The 23,415-nt window shown below is 43.3% G+C and overlaps 1 protein-coding gene across 1 annotated transcript in view; it reads right to left on the reverse strand.

Moving 5' to 3' along the window:
* AFF3 (AF4/FMR2 family member 3) overlaps positions 1-23,415 on the reverse strand; it is a 263,564-nt gene that overhangs the window by 17,233 nt on the left and 222,916 nt on the right. Inside the window, exons 13-16 of the mRNA XM_026035647.1 lie at positions 16,547-17,584; positions 14,544-14,668; positions 10,989-11,190; positions 8,592-8,719 (exon numbers count right to left, since the gene is read on the reverse strand). Of these exons, the coding sequence (XP_025891432.1) occupies positions 8,592-8,719; positions 10,989-11,190; positions 14,544-14,668; positions 16,547-17,584 (1,493 nt within the window). The remainder of the gene's footprint in view (positions 1-8,591; positions 8,720-10,988; positions 11,191-14,543; positions 14,669-16,546; positions 17,585-23,415) is intronic.

The following is a 23,415-nucleotide window of genomic DNA, read 5'->3' on the forward strand; positions in this document are numbered from 1 at the left end:
TGCAGCTACGTGCCGTCACGGTGCGTCCCCGCCACCTTTGTCTTTCTGCCACCTTCTCTGAGTTTAATTTACTGTGGCTTAGCAGATAATTGCAAAAATGTACACTCGCGCAGTAAAAAAAAAGAGAGAAGAGAATCAAACAAAGTGAATCAATAAACCCCTTACACCGTCTAGTAATTTATCAGCATCTATTGCAACRTTATCTTGGAACTCAGCACTACCACTTTTATTTACAGAGCACAGGGTAGCTTTGATTCCAATATACAATTTTAATTATAACTGCATTCAAAAACACATTTTTCACCTAATTTTTATATTTTATATGAACTATGTACTAAACTAAAGTGTTTTCTGCTTCATTTACATAATCTACCACTTGTACATTATTTCTTACTCTGGTATGGTGCTTTATGAGGATACATTAAAAAAAAACTAATAAAAGTTCAATTAAACATCATAAATGCAGCCAAGTGCATATTTTAATACCCTTCAGAGATAGTGCTGCCAAAGTGTTATAAAAAAACAAACTAGTGCTTCCTCAGTGTACAACAATTGCACATAATAAAGGCAGCTTAAATCACAGGGCTAAATATAGGAGCAGTTTCACAACTTTAGAAACCGAGGCCCTAGAAAAGGTGGGTGTGCTGGAAGGGGAAAGAGCAAAACGAGCAATTTTAAAAAAGGGAAACTAGCTGCTGTATGGAGTAGCAACAGCCTGGCAGAGCTYAACCTACCCCATCTTCAGTTCTGGAGCTGGGCCAGCTGGCACCCAACCCTCGAGCCAAGACAAGGAAATCCTGTAAGGTCAGGGTAGCCACATAAAGTAAGGTGAAGGAGTCCACATTGCTGCCTATGTGCTTGTTGGGCAGAGCTATATTGGGAGACACGTCTGGGATGTGTGACATGTCTGGGTCACAGAGAAGGGAGGTCGTTTCGAGGATGAAGGATGGAGCTGAAGCAGGGGACCTGGTATTATGGTACAAAATCCAGCTTCTCCCTGATGCATCGTGGCCTCTTGCAAACTGTGCAGCTCAGAGTAAGTGCCTGGGACATGGCACTGGGGGTGCAAGGGAGCCCAGGGCACTGTACAAGTGGGTACCAGTTACAACAGCCTCATAGTAAGCATGGCAAACCCAGTAGCTCTGCAGAGTTCAACAGAGGAGTGGAGACATGGAGAGCACGGAAAGGTCACTGTGTTTGTGACCCATTTAAGTGATGGCRCTATATGGAGTTGAGATTCGCATAGGGTTTAGGCCAAGTGCAAGATACATTTACCCAGTTACAGAACTGCGATTCTGATGGGCTCTGTATAACATGGTCAATAATTTAGATAAATGAATAGTACAGATGCCTGGAGAGGAAGCTGCTGTTGCAAAAGTAGAAGCCAAAATTGGCACCTAGTTAAAGCAAGGCTAACAAAGACAAAGTAAATGGTGATTCCCATTTTGGCAGGAATACAAAACTACCCAGACTAACTATGTTAGTGAAGTGAAATGCAAGAGACCAAGAGAAAGAGTCAAAATCTACTATTAATTCCTGGGCACATCCCAGATTCATGACTTAAAGATACTCGGATGAAATCAATGCCTGGACTAAAATGTATATGGGAGGAATGTGCACGCGAGAAAGGAGTATTAACAACAGGCACTTKCACCTCTATATTAAAAGCAGAGGAGGAAGACATTGCATGCTTGCAAGGGTATCTCTTTTCTTGCATATTAAATAGATGTTCTGAAATCGACTCATTTTAGTTGAAGGTGGGATGGAAGCCTTTACAGTCAGGCCTAGAGAAAGGGCAGGAGCACAATTGTCACGATTTACATCAGTTAAAAATGCCATGGAACCATACCTTGAATTCACAAGGAGGCAACTGAAAGCCAGAGGAAGAAACATCCCTTTAGGAAAGGAGTATCTGATCAAGTGTACTCTAGCCMTGACAGGTAGCTAGCATCCCAACTGTGATGAGTGTGAAGCTCACATGGAGTTCTGCGGTTCAACCACTGCTAACAGTAGGTCTGAAACTGGTGTCAATGAATGGGGTGTCTCTACTGACAGAAACAGCAAATCCTCAACCAAAGCTGAACAAACCAGGTTACTTGTAATCACTTGGGCTTTGTCCTGCCATGCCTTTCTGAGAACCTTCTGTAATGGCAGAGTTTGAGAGAAATCATTATCAGGAACTGGAAGACCTGGAATGCATCTGACAGGGATTTGGGGAAATCAGATTTCTCCAGTCCATTAAACCAACACAGTCTCTCTTCAGCTTCATCACACCATTCTGGCTCTCAGGAAGAAAAAGGATACTCCCAATCTAAAAATGAATTTGAACATCCTACATGATCTTCTAGGCTGTGGAACATAAAGAGATTTAGCAGTGCCACAGAAAGAGTGGTAACTGTCTTGGAACTAACTTGGGAATTAAACTGCACACAGTCCCTCACTGCATCCTCCTGGGTAAGCTCCAGAAGTGTGGGTTAAATGAGTGGACCATGAAGTGGATTGAGAGCTGGCTGCATGGCAGAGCTCGGAGGGAGGTGGGCAGAGCTCAGTGGCACTGAGTCCAGTTGGAGGTCTGTAGTTCRCGGTGTCCCCCAAGGGTCAGTCCTTGGTCCGGTCCTGCTCAACTTATTCATTTTTAATGACCTGGATGAAGGTATGGAGTGCTCCCTCAGCAAGTTTGCTGATGATATGAAACTGGGAGGAGAAGCTGATAGCCCAGAGGGCTGTGCTGCCAGAGGGACCTGGACAGACTGGACAACTGGACAGAGAGGAACATCATGAGGCTGAACAAAGACAACTGCAAGGTCTTGCACTTGGGGAGGAATAACCCTGAACACCAGTACAGATTAGGGGTGGACCTGCTGGAGAGCAGCCCCGCAGAGAGGGACCTGGGTGTCATGGTGGACGACATGGTGGACGACCATGAGGCAGCAGTGTGCCCTGGTGGCCAAGAAGGCCAACGGGATCCTGGGGTGCATTAAGAAGAGCGTCTCCAGCAGGTCGAGGGAAGTGATCATCCCCCTCTACTCAGCCCTGGTGAGGCCACATCTGGAAACTGTGTCCAATTCTGGGCTCCCCAGTACAAGAGGGATGTGGAGCTACTGGAGAGAGTCCAGCGCAGGGCTACGAGGGTGATCAGGGGCCTGGAACATCTGCCCTATGAGCAAAGGCTGAGGGAGCTGGGCCTGTTCAGCCTGGAGAAGAGGAGGCTGAGGGGGGACCTGATCAGCGTGTATAAATACCTCAAGGGAGGCACTGAGGAGGATGGGGCCTCTGTTCAGTGGCGATCATCGATACGAATAGAGGAAACAGCCACAAACTGAAGCACCAAAAGTTCCACAGGAACTTAAGGAAAAATTTCTTGACAGTGAGGGTGCCAGAGCACTGCAGCAGGCTGCCCAGATCTTCAAAACCTGCCTGGATGCAGCCTTGTGCCACACGCTCTAGGTGACCCTGCGTGTGCAGGGGGGATTGGACTAGATRACCTCTGAGGTCCCTTCCAACCTTAAGGATTCAATGATTTGGTGATTCTACAGATGCATTAAAATGTCTCTTGTATACCATATCCCTTAAGCCTGACACTGAGAGTGATGAAAACCCTCATTGATATGTGGCCCAGCACAGCAAGACAAACCCTGAAGTCCTGGGATGGGCTTTCAGCTTTTAGGGAGTAATATCAACGTTTGGAGTGAAACCTGAGGAAGACAAGTTCAGGCAAAAACAAGTCTTAGTGTAGTGTAGGACCACATGGCTGTTAGCTGAAGCTTCCTCGTATTCAGCATGAAACTCAAGACTAGTCTAAGAACTGAGAAGAGTTTTGGAAGGTGCTCATCATCTGCTATGGGCATCTGCTCTCTGCTCAGCAGTAGGGGAAGTGAGGGCAGAGAACTTCTCTCTCTACCTTAGACCTTCAGCTCTGCTGCCAGGAGGTTTGGTACATCCTGAGGGAAGGTTTGCTGAGCCAGAGGCTGCCTGAGTAGCAGATCCGTGTCTTGCYCACATTCATGATTCTCTGTGGACGTGGACTAAAGATATTTCCTGGCCAAGTTGCAGATTGAAAAAAAAGAACATAAAAAGTCAAGTCATAAAAACAAATCTTCCCAGAGTGGTAATATTATCAGAGGCTATTTCAGATCTGAGTCTGTCAATTAAAGCATTCCTTGTCCATGTCTATGCTGGAGAGTTAATCAGGGCAAGGACACCAGCTCTATCATTTGATCATCCATGCTGTTTAATTGCTAACAGTCTCGCTGGCATAATTCTGGACTCTGTCTCAGACAATGCCTGGACGCAGCTGGGGGATGGCAAGGGCCAGGGGCTGTTCTCAGGAGGCCGTGGCCGTTCTTTGTTTTGGAGGCTGAATACAGCAGCTTAATCATGAAGACACGAGCAGTGCTGCACCACTTGCCCATAGGGACAGAGGAGGGGCAGGACTGTAGCCTGTAAGTTCAGCCTAGCCCCTGCTTCACTTTGACATCGGGGAGTAATGGCTATAAATCCTTTCCCCCATGAGWACCTCCAGCTCGAGCTGATTAAGTATCTATTTCCCAACCAAACCAAGCTCTCACAAAGCGTCCCAAAGGGAAAAAAGGGTGTAGATGGTCTTGCAGGGAACAGGCAACTTATCTAATCATGGGAGGCAGAGTCTGCTATTTAAGAGACTAATGTTATTTTCTCATGGGCAGCGTAGACATGGGAAAATTGATTGTCATAAGCAAAAAAGGCAGAAGGGGAACAATGAGACAATGAGATGTCGTTTTGAAATCTCCTAAGGTCAAGAAATTGGAAGCACTCCGAGTAAGTCTATGAATTTGTGAAGAACTCAATATATGTAAATGTTGGTCTGTCTGACCAGTAATTTCTTAGATTTCTTAGGTCGTCTAGAAAGGGGACCCAAACTCTTTTCCTTAAAAGTGCTCTTGAGGATAAGACACAAGTCTTAAAATATCTCAGAAGATCAAGAGTCCTTGAGGCATTTTGGGCAAGTTAGAGTGAGCTGTGCTCCAGATCTTGTATCAGAGTCACAACTGTAGCCCACCTTTTCTTTTCCACTGTGAGGTAGATGAACATGGGAGAAGAGACTGACAATGAAAGGTTTGGGAACCAAGCCAAAACTAAGACATGTGCCAAGAAGCTGTCTTTTCAGGTCTTTAGGAGCTCTATGATGTACACTTTTACAGATGGAACATTTCCTGGGCACATGGTTTACCGCAAAAAACATAAATGTATGAAGACACAAAACCATCAGAACTGGAAAGCCGGGTATGTTCTACGCTTTTCACAGCACACACGCAGTGCTTTGAGGAAGGTGTGGGGCTGCATTCCCAAACACCCACAGCATGTTTGTGCTTATCACTTCAAGGACAACAGCCTTCCTTCCTAAATGCAGGGAACTCTATCATTCAGTGGAATTACAGCGGGACAGAATTTGACTTGAAGCATTATTACATAACTTTAAAAAGTTTATTATCTCATACAGTCATAAATGGCAAAAAAAACCCCAACAAAATCTTGTTAAGAATTAATACTAGAAACAGTATTGATGTCATGTATGCATGTGACATGCTGGGTATCTTGAAGCATATTCTGAGCAGGCAGTAAACAATGGCAAATCAGAGATAGTAGGATTTGGCCTGCCTTTTTAAAGATGGTTATCTATATTTACCTCTATATTTCAATGTATGTGTGTACAGCATTCTGCCAAGAAAGAAACATTTTTTATTGACCTGCTTGTGTTCCAATTTATTGCCAGTGACAGCTGTTGTCAATGATCTGGAGAAAATAAATTGAGAGTAATGTAACGAGATACTGATTGGTCAAAAAATAGTTGTTGTTTTAAATCAAGTATAAGGGATTTAGTCTCTTCAAACTATAGAGGGTGATTAAAATGAAGACTTTAAAGCTAAGGCTGGATTATAATAATGATTCTGAACTTCATGGATTAAGAGATGAAATATTTCATGGGCATCRTTTTGGACAAAGCACTGCCATTAGGATTACTAGATAATTTTAGACACGGTATATCGCATTTCTTCAAATCCTCTGTTGCGGTGCAGAATTTGAAAGATGCTGGCTGCCATGTTTAATGTGATGCTTCTAACACGTGAGTCAAATTTGTTGACATTCAACATTTGCAGCCAGTCTAATGTGCTATGTTTCCGCAGCCTCTCTGCACAGCAATTTCAGAGTCCTGGTCTAGTATAGCTGTTATTCTGCTGGTGCTTCCTAAATATAAGTTAGGGACAACTGTTGTAGTACATGAAAATCTCTCTTCTCCAGTTAGCACGACAGACATTTAACTGTTTCTGTTTTTTAAGGGCAAATTAAGACATATTTGATTTCTGTGTCTTGTCTTATTTGTTTTTTTGATTGCCTGTTTTTTTTCTGGACCGCAAACTGCTTGGGGACATTCTACATGGAAGGGACTATTCGTGTACAGTTTTATTGTATCYCTCTTTCAAAAGGTGAAGCAGTTTTATTGAAGATGCCTGCCAGAGAAATCACATGTATCACTAATGGAGAAAGCAAGTGATAAAAGCTTCTTAGATGATAGAGATACTGGAAAAAGCAGTTTTCTTGTGACAGCATTATAGGGGRAAAAAAAAARSMAMMRKTYCCCYKKTTTTTTTTTTTTTTTTYATCAGTATGTTGAAAGAGATGAGCAGATGAAGACACAATAGTTCTATTGAAGCCCTTTTTCATTGCATTTTTTCTTCTAACCTGTACAGATGAGCACTTCCTACATTTTGAATTTTATCAGGTATACTCATATCTTTTTGTTTCTCACTTACATCTTTAAAATGAAGAAAAAAGAATCAACAGTTGCAAGTAAATTATAGATGACAAAGCATTTTAAGACCTATGAAGATTTAGATTGTAATTTCAAACAGCTTTAAATTTCCTTGGTAAGGGTGGTTGAGTAAGTGCATTTGAAAGAGGAAAAAAGAGCATGAAGGGAAGAAAGAAGGAAAATTAGAATATATATGCTAGGGAGAATTTTCCACAAAAGGCACAGAGAAAATGGTTACATTTATTCAACGTAGATCTCCTTATGAGTTATGAATGCTCAGAGAAATGAAGCTCGCTAGCCTTCTTTTCCTGACATACCAAATAGATACTTCTTTTGAAGTCAATGGTGATTTATTTATACTTTATGCAGGAAAAGTGGTGAGACTATCTGGAGGAAGTGTGAGGCTAACTTCTAATTTTTATATTTATTTATTAAAAATCAGAGTTCTGGTAGCAGACAGTTCCTGAGGAAATGGGCTGTTTTCTGAAGGTTCCCTTTGGTACACACGAGTGAGTGATTTTGTGGATGCAAGTCTGGGGGGTATGAGGGGCCTGTCGAGGACATGGAGCATCTGGAGCTACATTCACTCCAGACAGCCAGGTACAGCTTTAACAGAATTCCTTCTATTCTAGCCGAGCCAGAAAAGCCAGTATTTCTTGGCCATAAGCTCCTCAGGCAAAGAGAGTGAGATTTCTCTAGATACTAGGATTCCAGCTTTCAGTATCAACTTTGCATTTTATCTAAAAGATACCACATTACAAATCACCTTTGTAAGTGAACTAGAGATTTGAATTTACCAAAACCAGAAGAAAGACAGTTACAAGGACTGGAACTGTTTTCAGAGGAAGGGAACAGGGGATATTTGAAGGACATCACAGGGATGAGGCGGCGGGGCAGGCATCTCTTCAGGTTCTTATACTAACCACTACCACCTCCTACTCACCCTGCCTTCATGAATGCACCTTTTTCTGAGCAGTGTTACCAACACAAAATCAAAGCAGCAGCTGCCGAGACTCAGGGCTACATGTTCTCATTTGTGCCATCTCCTTGCTCCAAAGGAGCCCAGGAAGAGCCATTTCACCCTGCCTTGCAACGACTCTGCATATATCTGCAGTTAGATATGTACAGAATTAATGCCAGGACCCTGAGGGAGCTGACAGGCCTTAAGGGTCAGCCTTCCTGTGGCCTCTATGTTCTGTCCATTGGCCAGGAGCCCCGTTAATCTGAGGCTTAGGCCTCCAGGCCCTGTCCAAGTGACACTGCAGGTGTGCCTGTCTTCAGTCCTGTCACAGCTCTGCCTCTGCCTGGCTGTGGATCTCTTTAATATGGACTGTGACCTGTAGCCTGTGTTCCCGGTTTCACATCAGACCTGCCCTGTCACTTGTCACTTGTCTGACAGTCACTGAGCTGGGTCTGACCATGGTTTCCCTCATCAGTCCTGCTCCCAACCTGACTTCTTAGCTTTATTTTAGACCTGCCTCATCATCGTGGCGTTGTTGAGCCTCAGGACTCTTCCCTGCTTGCCTTGCTCCGGTGAGGTGGGCTGGGATCCTGGCTCACCTCCTGGCTGTGTTATCCCCTTKGCCTTCCCCGACCTCAGGAAACAGCCAGTCACCATGGCTTCCCAGCACTTAGACACTTATTTCGTGAAGTTACATTAAAGAGTTTATCCAGTATGTCTCTGTACAGCTCAATGTATACTATTACTATTTAGCTTCTGTGGAACAAATTCATTTTTCTCTCTTTCAGTAGAGAAAACAACATTGTTTGCTTACTTKGTTTTAAAGGCATCTGTACTTACATATCGTCAAAGATAAGCTTTGCCCTTCTGCAGTCCCTGGGTGCGCTGGACAGAGGCGACCAAGGCTCTGTCTGGGATTGTGGCTTATTGCAGAGAAGAACATTTTCTGAATTGATGTGAATTGCTTTCTAGACAACAAACAACAGAGGAGACATTGAGGAATTGGCTAGTAAGTTCAAAAAAGCAACTAATAAACAATAGAAGCATCTTTGCATTGTGCTGTAAATTGCCAGTTAGTTTTCCTACTATTTCAGCAGGGAGAATGTATAACTGTCCTGTCACTGATAGCCACAAATTCACAGATATTGCTCAGAGCACTTTGAAATCGGCTAGGGTTTCAGCATGATATACTGAAGAACTGGAGCTGGACTATTAGTAACTATCAAAAGGCTCTGTAACACAGTAAGTGAAATYATTAAATAATAGATCTGTTGTGGTCATTTAGAAGATCAAGTTATATCTCTGCTCTTCAGTTTCCAAGCTAGCATTGTACCTTGCCGTGGGAGAGCACGATTCACTTGTTTAACTCTTGTTTCTCACTGCACTGCTAATGTGTCTGTGTGGTGTGAATTTGCAGCCCAAGGTCTGGGTTTCTTTCTGCTCCAGGTTCCTGGTCTGCTTGAAAGGTGACTGCTCTGTGCCACAGCAGGACCACATGCCTTTTGGCAGGTTGATACACTGAAAAGAGGGTGTTGCACCTTCCTGCTGGAGATATCCTCTTTGTGGGGCTTCATATGCCCTTYATCCCATCAAATGACCTGCTGTGTGGTCACGTGCTACCACGTACTGGGCAATAGAAAGCTGAGAGCTCCAGGTAGCCCTTGGTTGATAACCACTGCCAGAAAACGCAATCAGGCAAATTCAGGCAAAAGAAGGGCATGGAGAAGAGAAATGGACACAAAAAGTTCAAAAAGATAAAACCCTTCGCTGGCTTGTGATCCCTGACAAAAACTCTGATGATCACTTGGGCATGCCAGGCAGGTCCCAGACAGAAAGAGTGAGCAAAATAAAGCTAGATATAATATTTAGAGTTCAGGAATCTTCCACAGGGCACACGCACATCAGTTCAGCACATGAATAAGTCTTCACATGAATAACCAGATACATAAGAATTTTATTGCAAGGGTTGTTAAAACGTTGGCCAAATGGTGCATTGCTAGGCTATGCAGAAAATCTCAGTGAAATGCATTTGCTAAGAGTGTGGATCATAAAGCAATAGCTTTCTACCTTTGATTTCCAACACATTTGCCTGTGCAGGAATTTAAATTGTTTTCAAGATATCCTGTGAAGAGTCATATCATTATAACTCTGAATGGGTTATAAACCTCTAAACTTAGGTTTTAAAAGTTCAAATGTTTAAAAATTTACACTTAATCCATTAAATGATAAATTAGTACAATATGTTAAACATGTCTTTTTACGGCACATTTTCGAGTACTTAATTTTATTTCAATATACTAAAAGCATCTGTGATACAGCCTTGAAACACATAACTTGTGATAACTTATTAAAAGAAAACCCTATAAAATTAAAATTATAGCTACCATTTTCCCCTACTCTCCAGAAATAAATACACTTACAAAGTCATGTGCTTATACAGGCTAGTTATCCCCACAAGTCAGTTATCCCCCGATAAAAGTGGCCAGCAATGACCACTGCATTGACTCTGGCAATTTGTTTGCCAGAAGGTTGCTGTAATGCTTAGGCTTTTGTGGCCCCCCAACTATCAAATAACAAATAATGTACCAGTGAACAGGCACTGGATAAAACATCTAACAGCCTTTTTAGTGAGGAAAGGAGCATGGACCTACTCCCTTTCCCTTTGTACTTCAAAGGCACTGGCTGCCACCAGATTTAGTACACAGCCTTACCTGGAATGGTGCTCTGGACATGCTTATCAGATCAAGAGTTTGATGAGATAAATACTCGAATGTGTGGCCTCTGATGGGGCTGAGTTGTGAGGTCAGTGCTAAACTATTCTCCAGTGGCAAAGCTAAGTATCAGTGTATGAAAAGCTTGTGTGTGAGATGTAGGAGTGCCCGACTGCAGACATACTCATGATTATGTAGCATCTGAGTGGAGGCCTAAACCACCACACTTTCGGATGGAGGCACCTTGAATTGTGCCCTAGCTATTCTCTAGAGGCCTAAATCTATTTGCTTTGGGCCATTAGCTTTTACCTTTTGCTTTTGTAGCCTTTGCTGAGTATTTGCCTGCTTTATGGCCTGCCTGTCTTCCTTCCTTCTGTGCCTTGATATGCTTGAAAATTGAAAAACTGGAATGTACAGTACAGCATTCATTACAATATGTTTTTTTTCCATAACATTCTGCAAATCTAGCATGGATTGCAATACAAAATGAAGAATATAGTGCTAGTGAACAACAGTATAAACTTACATTGAAGTCTCCGGCATGTGACTGCGACTGGATTTCACCCTTATGCTTTTTGCTGGAGGAGATGGAAGGTAATAGATTGCTGCCATTAGGTCTGCTGGAGGAAGTTAAATCATCATTCGAGTRTTTGTGTTTTGATGCATCAGAGAGGGGAGAGACGGGTGACCGAAGCATTTTCTCATTTTTATTTATTGGTATTGCCAAGCTGGAAATGGAAATTACAGTAATGGAGTGTCACAAAGCTGGCTTTGAGAAAGGTAAATGTTTTATATATTACCAAAACTTTGAATTTAAAACCTGCTGGAAGGATAAAGTCTATTGGTATCTGGAAACAAGCTTATTGGGACCAAGAGTTCATTTGCAAATTTGGATCATGTTTCTCCTCTTTGCCTTCGAGGCAAATTGTAACTCTGCAGTTAATATATTAAGTCTGTATCAGGGTATTGAAAAAAAACATGGAGATAAATGGCCACTTGCTCGCCATCTCTTAAGGGATAGCTGGAAAAGATTAGACTCTGAAGAGTAAGTTTAGGTTATGGAGCCCTATTTCACCATTACAAGTGACAATTTATAAGTCACAGCCATAAAACCATATGTGAACTGAAACAGGAAATGTGTTTGAAGCTGCCTGGGCTGTCTCTGCGCTCAGTGGCCAGCCTCTAGTAGCACTGTTTGTACTAATGTGATACAGATCCTGAAGACAAAGAAAGATAGGCTGCTACTGCACACAAAAGGAAACACATGCAAACAGTAGACACAAAGAAATGTGAGCTGCTCCATCTTCTAAAGAAGAAAGCTATGACGCAGACAGTATTTTCAGCTTTCATTTATTGGAGAAAAGCTTTAGGTGATAAGTCAGACAGGCAATAAGATATGCCCCAAAATAAACTTTAGATGGACTAAATTGGAAAAAAATATCTGAAACTTTTAAAGCAATATGCATGAAACAAGTTTTTTTTTTTTTTTTTTTTTTTTTTTTTTTTTTTAAAGGAGACAGTTTACATTAAGGCTAAAACTAATCAAGATCAGGCAGCAGACTATTTTAACACAGTATCTTTCCCTGCCACTTTACTCTTTATCCAGCCTATTATTTTTATGAACAATCCTCACTTCTTTATGGCCAAAGTGTTAGACAGTGTGGCCAAAGAGGAATGTGGTGCAAAATATAACTTATTTCATCACATCATTTCAAGGAACAGAGCTAATTAAAAGTCCTTAAAAACTAGCTGTGACAGAAGACCTTGTTCATAATTCCAAACCTTCTCTTTCCTGCAGTGTACTACTTTCAAAGTACAACATGGACCATTTTGTTTTAGTGACCAGTGCTGTTTATGAAGGTAAGAGTTAGGGTGTATAAAATGGACAATTGTGCTTTTTTCCTCACGAATAGAAATAAGATATTTAGTGCTGTTTTGACTTTTCAGGCTGATGCTGTCATCTCTTTTCCTGTTTACAAACATACACCCATGCCTTGTTTAGCCATGTTCATGCATCACTGTCAAAGAGGAGGGCTAAAACATCCATGAGAAGCCATAGCTCCTTGGGAGTCTTCCCAAGACTTGGAAGTTTTGCTTAGGGCTTGTGTAACTTGCAGTTGTGCTGCAGACCTTCTTCATGGTCTTTGGGACACTGCTTGGGGCCCACCTAAACACACTGCGAGCAGTCCAACTGCAGCAGCCCAGTGAGCCTTATTCTGCTGAGGAACTGGGTAAACTCTGTGGGGAGCTCTGGTCTGTAGGGACTGGGTTGGCTGGGCACCTGATGTGGCATGGATGCCACATTTGTGGCATCTCCTCCTGGAGCTGCACGTTTTCAGGTCAAACAGAACCTTGCTCAGCCTGTGCCTGAGGCTGTACCTCCACAATACAAAATGCTCATGTCTGTAAGTGGTGTTGCTCCTGTCTTTGCTACCAGCCCTCAGCTGTGCTGACAAAACTGTTGGGTGGCTGTGCTGGAAGAGGAGCAATAAAAGGTTGGCTGGAAAAAAAAAAAAAAAAAGAAGAAAAAAAGGAAGTTCTGGTTTCATTTTTTTTTAAGTGAATTTACAAGTAAGCCACAGACAGCTGTTTTGGCATAGCTGGAGGGGAGACATGCTAGTGTGGGGACCTGGTTCTTGAAAGAAGTAAAGGAGTTCCTGACATGGGCAATGTTGGTTTAGCTACAAGCTCACTAGCACCTCCTGAGAAGTGGGGATATTAGCATTTGATGTCGTGTCCTAGAGTAGCATAAATCACATCAACATCTTGTAAGCAGGACACACCAAGCAAGAATTAGGAGGCAAATGACCACTTAGGACCTTCTTTGTTGTTTCTTTAATGTACAACTGCTACTGGGAGTTCTGAATAAAATGTCACACAAATTATGGTACTGCTTCCAGGAAGAGAAGAATTAACCCCTGTGACATAGCCTATGAGAAACACGCTACTCAGTGAAAATGAATGTGACAGAAAAGATATGACATTGTGGTAACAGGAATGACAAGTTTGCACACAATCAGCCACAATAAAATAAGCTGTTACATGCAATGTTTTAACTTTATGAAACACACATGATTTATATAAGGGCAAAACACGTGAATGCATATTTCTGAATATTTGTATTAATAATTAATACTATTTGTATTAATTTTGTATGACTTTTCCCAGTATTAATGACTAGAGTTGTTCAAACTCGTCAGTGATGAGTACAACAGAAAAGCCTCTTACAACAACAAAAARAATCCTCTCATCTTAGAATTTGTATCCCAAGAGACACCCTGATACTATCAGAAAAAAGATGGTTYTGAAATCCTGATGACCAGGATGTATAAAGCAACGTATTCTAAGAACTCTTAGAACAATATCTGACTGTTGGAAGCCTCCAAAGAAACCTAGTATGATTGATCTGGCATTGACAGAGGTCCATGAGCATAAAATAATGGATAGACAACCAGCAGACAGCTGGATCCTTTGGAAATTCAACTGTTTTTAAAGTCTAAGATTCTTATCCTAGAATGCCTGCTAATTACACACAGAGTAGATTGCTTTTAATCTGGAAAATGTTGCGTTTAAAATGTAATCTGTAATTGAGTATTGTAAGCATTGTGAATATTTTTCTCATACATTTCCTCAGAGTTAATAGACAAACCCAGAGTTAATAGACAAACCCAGACATACAGATAAGCTCTTTTTTTTTTTGATTCCTAACACCATAAGGAAATGAAAGGGCATAACACGGTCACCTACATGAACTGATGTCTACAACATATGGTGCTTACAACATAGTGTTTGGGAATACATCTTGGACGATTGCATTGCTCTAGCTGTAATTATTTATTCCACAAGCCTCACACTTGAACTTGCAACTTCTTTGCACAATAGAACAAAAATCCTAGATATAAATGTGTCAGGAGCTGCTAACTTGTTCATTAAACCAGAAGAAAGGAGAATGCACTGGGCAATTTTTCAACATAAAATGTGATAATTAAAAAATAAATCCTGTTAAAGGCAAAAATAACACACAGCATTAAACTGCAACTAGTTGTGTGGCTGAGTGGTAAATAAGAAGGAAAATGCTTACCTATTTTCATTCATATTGCAGTGATTTGCTGTCGTGATGCTATGGGCAGATGAAGCTAATCGTGAAGCACTCTCTCGTTCTAAATGAGTCTTCTTGATATCTCTGTACTCTTCATCATTCTCGCACTGAATAAAGGGAAAAATGATAATCTTGTAGGTTTTGGATTTACTACAGAACCAAGAGTATTTTGATAATTCGAGGGATGGTATTTTCTGGTATTTTGGTGTTAATGATGATGCTSTCTTTGAACATTTACCTAAAGGTTATTGGAGAAGATTCTTTGCCATATYACATAGATACAACAGGCCAGCAAGTGGCAAATGTATCCACCCTGGCAGAGCTCACATCCATCTGGATCAACACTTTTCTCCTTCAAACCAAGGTGTACTATATTCACACTGCCTCTTGGCCTCTTGGGAATGGGCTTTGGTCTTTGTGGTCCTGGGCCACGGMCAGATATCATCTGGAAAAGTAAACCCTGGCGCAGGCCAAGACCATGTATGCTAACAGTTTAACAAGATGGATGGTTATACARCACCTAGGACTCTACTCTGTCCCTAACTGGCCAAACAGTGAGAACAGAACCAATGTTTCCTGACTCTATTTGATTTCATGTGAAATTCCTTATACTCTATTATGTTTGTCTTCCAGTGGCCTTACTTTCCTACCCGTCCACCTCCATTTCCACTACTAACACTTACTCCATTTCTAGCACTGACTGGGTTCTAGCTGTGATGTGTTGATCCTGCTGTATTTATTATTTTCCTGCATGGCAACAACATTTTCTGTGTTAAACACTGCCATGGTGGCTGCTGCAACGGGGGTTAATGCTGTAGCTCTCACTCTGCAGGAGTGAAGATCATTCTACTCCTCAATACTCAGCCACCATCTTCTGTCYCCACTTTGCCCATCTTCTTGGGGCCATGACAGAGATGGAAGTGCTAAAGACCTTTTACAGTTGTATCTGAGATTCCTTTCTTATTAGTCTTTGCCTTAAAAATCTTCTGAAAAGGGATGTCATATATTTTGAGTCTGCCTAGCAACTGAAGAAACATGTAGATTAGACACCTAGGAACATGGTTTAGCAGGCATGGTGGTGATGGATTTACGTTTGGACTTTGTGATCTTGAAGGTCTTTTACAACCATAATGATTCTATGATTCTACGATGCAGTGAGCGTCTTATTCCAGGTGGTTTGGGGCGACTGGAAAGTCTAGCAATGCCTTGTATTTATTACATTGCTAACAACAGCACCTCAACAACAGCAGTGCTTCAAGACAGAAGAATAAAAGATAGTTTGTGCCAGAGAATGTAAAATTAAGTCACTGCCATTAAAATTAAGTCATATAGTCTTTCTAGACTATATCTTTTTGGCTCTTTTACCATATCCTCCTATTTTCTCTGCGGTGTATGTCCTGCCAATATCACTCTGGCATTTCCTATGGCACAAAGGTAATTTTTTTTTTAGCTTTGGCCACTCTCCAACTCTTCTTGCTCTGTTCCCCATCTTTGTGTACTGTGTAAATGTCTCCATGCTAAAGACAATGCGGGCGAATGCATTTTAAAGAAAACAGGGCTTTCTGTCATGGCTCTACTGGTGGCTAGAAGAGGGCTTCCACTTKTTGATTTGAATGAAAAAATGGAAAGCGATCAGAAAAAGATCCCTTTGGATACATGGTCCCAGGGAGCTCACAGATGAGCCTGCACAGAAGCTCCAAAGGCAACGGGCGACTGCAAAGTCCAAGTGTCCCGAAATGGGGCAGCTGGCAGTTCCCGTTCACAGCAACTTGGGGGTCAGATGGCTACAAGGAGCCTTGGAAAGCTGCCGCAGGGGCAGAGCTGTGTCCTCCGGGTGGAGGAGGACCCTCGGCAGGGAGGAAGCGGCACAGCGGGCAGCGATCCCACACGCGCCGTGGCGAGGGAGCCGAGGGCGCGAGGCTGCCCGGCGCGGGCTGCGCCCCACGCTCGCCCCACCACGGCTGCCCCCCGGCCCCATGGCTCACCTTGCGCTTCCTTCTAGGTTTCGGAAAGCCCTTCTCTGCCGGGGGGGCGGCACTACTAGTCTGCTGGAGGCTGGGCGCCTCGTTTGCTCCGGCGCTCATGGCCAGCGGCTCTTCGGGCAAGCGCTCTGGAATCCTGGACAAAAGAGTCAAATCAATTTTGACCCACAGCGACTTTACCTCATCACTGTCTTTCAGAGGAGACAGGAGCTCATTCCTACCGAAAGGAACCAGGGTGTAAAACTGTTCCTCCAGCTCCTTTGCTATTTCACTACTAGTCCTGGCATTAATGGAGCCAAAGGCACTGCAGCCGCCGTGGGCCTTGGGGGCAGCGCTGCTGCCCGTGTCCTTGGCCCGCGCCTCGGCCCCGGCCGGCGCTTTGGGCAGCGGGCGCTCCTCCCGCTCCGACTCGGAGCCCGAATCAGAGGAAGACGACGAAGACGACGACTCGGTCTCAATGAACTCCTTGGATTTGGGTGCYGTTTTGCTCGGCCCCCTGGCCCGCCTCTTCTCGCCGGCCGCGGAGGAGCGGGGCTCGCGGCGATGCCCCGCTCTGCTGCCAGGCCGGGCGCGCGGCGGCTCGCTGGCGCCGTGCTCCGCCAAGCCGTGGCTCCCGGCGGGCGGCTCGGCCGYGCGGCACGGCGCCGCGTCCCCGGCGCAGCTCCTCTCTGCTCGGCGCGCCGGTTTCTTCCCAGCTGCCCGCCTCGGCGGGCCGCCGTCGGCGGCGGGGGGTGACTTCTGCCGGCCGCCCTTGCTGCCTGGGGCTTTGCTGGCGGTGCGGGGCCGTGGGCCGTCCCCGCCGGCGGCGGCGGCCGCAGCCGTGGCCGCGGTGGCGGCGACGCGGCCGTCCCCGCTGCGGGGCTCGGTGGTGCTGGTGGCCGGCGTCTTCTCACACTCCTGCCGCTCCGGCTTCACGCGGCCGTAGTAGGGATGGCTCTCCAGGGCCGGGCTGTCATGGTGGGTCAGGATGGGCGCCTTGTGCGGGGTGACCTTGTTCAGCCACTTGTCCAGTTGCCACTTGTTGGATGAGGGTGGCTCGGGCTGGAGGAGAAATAAAACCAAGGAGCGCTTAGTGCGGGCTCCACCACCTCCCAGCCCTCCCCGAGTCCCCTGGAGACAACCAAAATATGGGGCTCCCCCACTACTCTCCACAACATGGAGTCCCACTGCCTCCCCCCTGCAAGTAAAGGAGCCAGTGAGGCCCCAGGAAAGGCTGGAGAAGCTCCACTGGGTCCCCAGAGGCCACCACCACCATGGCCATCAGCAGCCGGAGGCCCTGTTCCTGCCCTCCACTCTCCAGGGAGGCATCGGCCTGGGGCACCAAGCGTGGTGTCACCACGGTGCTAGAAAAGGAGGAAAAAGAGCAAAGGGTGCAGCTGAAACTAAAAAGTGATGCCTTGTATCACAGAATCACAGAATGGTTGAGGTTGGAAGGGACCTGTAGAGACCATCTAGTCCAACCTTCCCGCTCCAGCAGGGACAGCCAGAGCGTGTGGCACAGGGTAGGGCAGGGCTGAAAGCAGGGCTGTATGTATTTTGTGTCCTGTACCACTGCATTAAATAAAAATAAAAAAAAAAAAAAAGCATGAAACAAGCAGCAGTGAGGAGAAGGAAGGTTAACCAGCCCTCATCTTACACATCATCTTACTGATATGGGTGTTTTAATACTGTCAGATCACACAAATGTTTGCTGTGTGGTGGTGTTGTCAAGTACTCATTTTGTAAGCATTTCATGGCTGATTGTTTTTCTCTTTGTTCCTGTCACAACATGATCAAGTTTTAAGAGATCATCTAAAATATAATGGTGTTTGGACAGTGAAGAACGGGCATAATTTTGCTTTCAGACAATGCTATTTCAGAGCAATGTGCAAGTATTTTCTAGTGCTTCTGGCAATCGGTTATTTGAATAGAACCAAATGAAGAGGAGAGATCCACCTCCCCACCCCTCCAAAAAGAAAAGGAAATGATGGGGTAGGTGATCATCCATATCCCAGCCCCAGAGAAGCCAATGTGAAAAGTCTCCTAATTACCTTAACTGGACCAAAATTCATTTACAAGCAGTCAGAAAGCATGTTGTGAATCCAAGCTGAAACCTATCACAGCTTTATACTCTGGCCTGTATACTCTGCTTGGAAAAAAGTTGGTTCAGAAGACAATATCCACACTYTAAATTCAGATATTTAAAGAAGGTGCCTGAAAGTTACACAGGTTTCCTGCATAGCCAACGGTGTCTCCAGAATTGCCCTCTGAGGGATCTATTCACTCTACAGGGAGCTAAATTTCCTAAAATAAGCAAAAAAAATAGGAATCTGCAATTCAGATTATATAAATATTCCCTCTCTAAAGTGTCTAATTTACTTATTAGCCAGCTAGCTGATGTCTATAGCAAGTTTGCTGAATTGCACTAAGTTTATTTTTTCTCAGTCATGCTCCCTAATATCTAACATGATGAATTTCATTCCTTAACTGTAAATCTTAAAGATGGGTGGGCAGATGTTGGCTGAAGACATGTTTTTAAAACTCTTAACTCTTCATGTAAAATAAACAGCAGTTCTTAACTGCTGCAGAGAATAGAGACAGATTTGTTTGGTGCTATTCATTATGTATATATGAAACCAGATATGTAATAAAAAGGTCACTGTATACAGATCTCTTTGTAGTCTTCAGTGAGTGTATTTAACAAAAAGACATACAGCAGAAGCACACGGGAAAAATACCTCTGTCCGTAAGTATATGCCAATTAATAAAAAACGTGTCAGAAGTGTCGCAAACCTTATTTAGCTTTGTTGGGAGTCTTTGGACACTATTTTTMCTTATAGCTTCAGTTTTGGGGATCATAGTCTTAGGTACGTATCATGAGTTTATTGAAAGAAATCTTTGTGGTTGAAAAAACTTAAAAAAAAACACTTCAGGATGTGTCTTCTTAACGCAAAAAGCTCACAGCCCATAAAGTAGATCAAAAGAATCCAAATTTTAACACTGAGAATTTTTAAAGGTGTCTCATTATTTTGGTGGCCTGATACAGTTTTGGAATATCTTAGATTGTTAGTGTACATCAAAGATGCCAATTTACCTTTACAAGCATTACATTCAATTGATTGCTCTAACTAAAAAGTATTGCACTCTGGAAACCCTTACAAAAGCAAGGTACCTTGCAAGGGAACATAACCATGGCAGCCAACAGAGAGGAGTAGCCCTCATAAAAAATCACTTGAAAGTATTCACTAATCCATTTTATATTGCCTACTTGCAGTTATTTGTGTGAGGAAAAGGAAATCCCTAATTCTGTAGTCTGCACCATCACCCTAAGCAGCTGACCTGCCACTTTACAGAAAAAAAGCTGGCTTGCCCAAAATGAGAAACTTACAGTAGCGTATAAGGATGGAAATGTGCTGAGATCTCAAGAGATCAGGAAGCAGGAAGGTCTCTGTCCTCTAGCTTTTGTGTCAAGGTAATACGTTGCCCTCAAGTGCTTATATTAATAAAAACTTGACAGTATTTATCTGTGTTAAAACTGGTGGTGTCCAGGTGGGCAGCACCAATAGAATCAATGATTCTGTGGTGAAGCTGACTTGTAAAGAAAGCTTGTTTGCTGTGAAAAGCCAAACCATGGAACTGTACCAGAGCAAGGCTGGTTCCGAGTAACAGGCTAAYACATGATGAGCCAGACTTCATCTGAGAAAAGAGGCATGTGATAAACTTCCTTAGAAACTATGGGTAGATTCTTCTGTACAAGGCAGACATAACTTTTGAGGTGGTAGATGAGTTCCTTCTATAGCTAGTGGGCTTCTCTTCCAGACTGTGATTCACTTCATCCTGAAACATATGTCTGAAACAGGCCAGATCAGCTGGGTCCTAGAAATGTCTGCTCCTCTCCACTGGCTTTAAAGGGGAGGCTGAGGTGATAAGCATATGTAGACATCTCCAGTGCAGGTGGCCAGATTTAGGTAAGATGACTCCCACAAAGTGTGTCTATGTACCTTYGATGTCTTCAAAACTACAAGTACCACTGGAGGCACCAGTGGCAGTGGTCCAAAAGAAACCTTCAAAACATATTATCCAGGGCTGAGGGGCTATTAAACAGTGTAAGAGTGATGGGTTCACTGCGCTTCTTATTACAAAGAGGTACTTTAGATGTAGTTAATTCAATGGTAAACTTGAAGCATGGTAACACTTTCATAGAGGGATTAAATGGCATATAATACTGTGCCTGTAGTTAACTCACTAAGGGGTAGGAATGAGTCATCACTTTTCTTAAGCKCACTGCACTTAATCTAATGTAAATCTACACACCAGTTCTGCCTTATGATAACTTGCTTGTGTAGCCATACCGTCAAAAAATTGGCTCAGGGCAATCCTCATATAAATAACGGTGTCTTTTAATTGTATTCAAGATACAGATTATTACAATTATTACTGCTTTATCGCTACTACTATCAGTATTGTTACTACCACTTTATCCAACTAGAAATGGGATTCCCATGTGTTAGGTATGGTGAACACATCCTGTAGAAGTGGCTTCTACCACAGARAGTTTTCTGGAAGGGAGAGCTGTTGTAGTCTTTGCCCCCAAATAGTACCTATGGGACAGCTAGAGGCCATGAATATTGTCAGCAAAGGTAAAGGTAGTGTCCACAGTTGGTCTAGCAGCAAAATCTTTTCTTCAGAGTGTACCAGTCAGGAAATCCAAACAAGATTCTCACAGATATGCGTGGAAACATTTTTTTTTTTTTTTGAAAACAAGACATAAGGAACCCTAAAACTACAGAACTTCTTCCTCTCCCTCCCTAATTAAGTCCGTCAGTGAAGAAAGGTTGGTGAGGTGTCAGGAGCACGCTTGCCAGTTAGCTACTCTGCTGGATACACCTACAGCACATTGTTTATTTATAAAGCTATTAAGAAGGGAGTCAATGCCACACAATGCCTGAGGGAACAGCAGGAATTCATAGGCAATGGCTCCTCAGCCCTTGGTACCAATGTCCAGGCAGTTGGAGGACTTGATGCACAGTGCTGTGTTTGGAGGTTGCTCTCTGCTGATAAAAGAGGAAGGTGGGAAGGAGCATTACCATGCATATCACTCAGCTTGGGCCTGGTCAGTCACAACCTGAAAGCTTGAGACCAAACAGTATATCCTGTGACGATGGCGAAGCATGGACAAAAGGGGCACATGAAAAACAAGAAAACACTTCAATGGTTGTTGCCTGGTCACTACAGTGAAGGTTGCAAGGGCAGTGCATCTGGTGTGTGAGAATGGTAGGGCCCAACACAAGACATCTCAATAGCCTGGTGGCTGAAAGGAGCTGTGCTGCAACAGCCATTGATGCCCTGTCCCATGCAATGACTTCTCTGCTTCCCTCCTGTCAGTTCCTCACTCTAGCCTTTCCCTCATAGTGTGAATTCCCTGGCTGACTAACCAGGCTCAGCCTTTTTAAAGATCTGCATGACAATTCAATGCAACAAAGAATGAGCATTCCAAATTCTTAGCTCATTAAATTTATCTCTTTCTATGGACTTGAGACTTATTTTTTCTACCGTTTCAAATAATGGGAAGGAYAAGATATCACTATTTTGCAGAGTCCTCATTTATGACATTAGAAAAGGTCATGCAAAGAAATCATGACCACAGCAAAGAGGAGATAGAAGTCTCAGCCCTTGTTCATAATTTCCTGTTTGGAAGGCCACAAAACTGTAACTATTCACATTGCTGTCTGAGGCACCCTAATTTGTCCACATCACTGAAACCAGTCTGAACGYTCCCTCCTGTGCTAGCTCAGCCATTATTCTTAGTTTACTGCAGACATAAAGCATAGACAGCTGAGCTAGTCACTCCAGGCTCTCAATAGTCAATGGAAAGAAATAGACGCTTTCAGGGGGCAATTAATCTAATCTATTTTCTACGTATGTTCTGCAATGAGCTACTTTAGCACTCTAGGCAACTGCATTTAGGACCTGAAAACAACTCAAAGATCTCCAGATGACATGAGAAAAAATTACAGAGGAAATGACACAGTTATCTGAATTCCATATAACTTCAAATGTAGAAGACACTCTGTCCTAGAATGTAAAGCCTCTGAGTTTATTCATGTGATATTTCAAATAATGAAAAAAAAGGAAAGAAACAAGGGCTCAGATTTCCAGATGAAATTTCTCCCAACTCAGAAATATGAATTTCCTGGCCATCATTGTACCTATGTATATTGAGCTGCGTATGCAATGACAAAGATGCATTTGATGCAAAGACACATTCTTCTATCTTATAGATAGATGAAGTGATAGATGAAGTTCACCTTTACACCTGGATCTGAATCCACTAACTAAATTTAGGTGGACAGGGCTGCCCTCCAAAAGCTTCCATGGATTTGTCTCTCTGCACTTACKAAGTAAGTACATGGCATATACTTCAGGAAGATGACTTCTTTGTGTATCTAAAATGTAAGTTCAAGCACTCATGCAAGGCAGTTCCATCCACATGTTTTCAATTGGTGCCATCAGCTGCATGTTGGGCTTGGGAAAGTGCTGGCTCCTGGGAAAAGCACAGATGATCTTCTTCCGTGGGACAGCCCAACCCTATCCAGGTCAATGTAATGGCCTCTCCCCTCCTACCCCATCAAGGACTGAACTGTAAACCATTGCATCCATCATTTTCTTTTTTGATCCTCTTATAGTTTCAGCATGTCCTAGAAGGCAAACCACACAAATATAATGCAAGGAGACAAGCAATCTGTTGGAGCAGAGCAGCTGTTTCATGACGGTGATCACTCGTAACTCAGATGCTATACAAAAATAATTCTACAGATCTCAAGAGGATATGTATATGTAAAAACTACTTAACAAGAGATATTTCCTCTAAGTTTCTGTGACTTTCTGTCCCT

Source organism: Nothoprocta perdicaria, unplaced genomic scaffold (genome assembly GCF_003342845.1).
Source record: "Nothoprocta perdicaria isolate Ctin4 unplaced genomic scaffold, notPer1 scaffold_163, whole genome shotgun sequence".
NCBI lineage: Eukaryota > Metazoa > Chordata > Aves > Tinamiformes > Tinamidae > Nothoprocta > Nothoprocta perdicaria.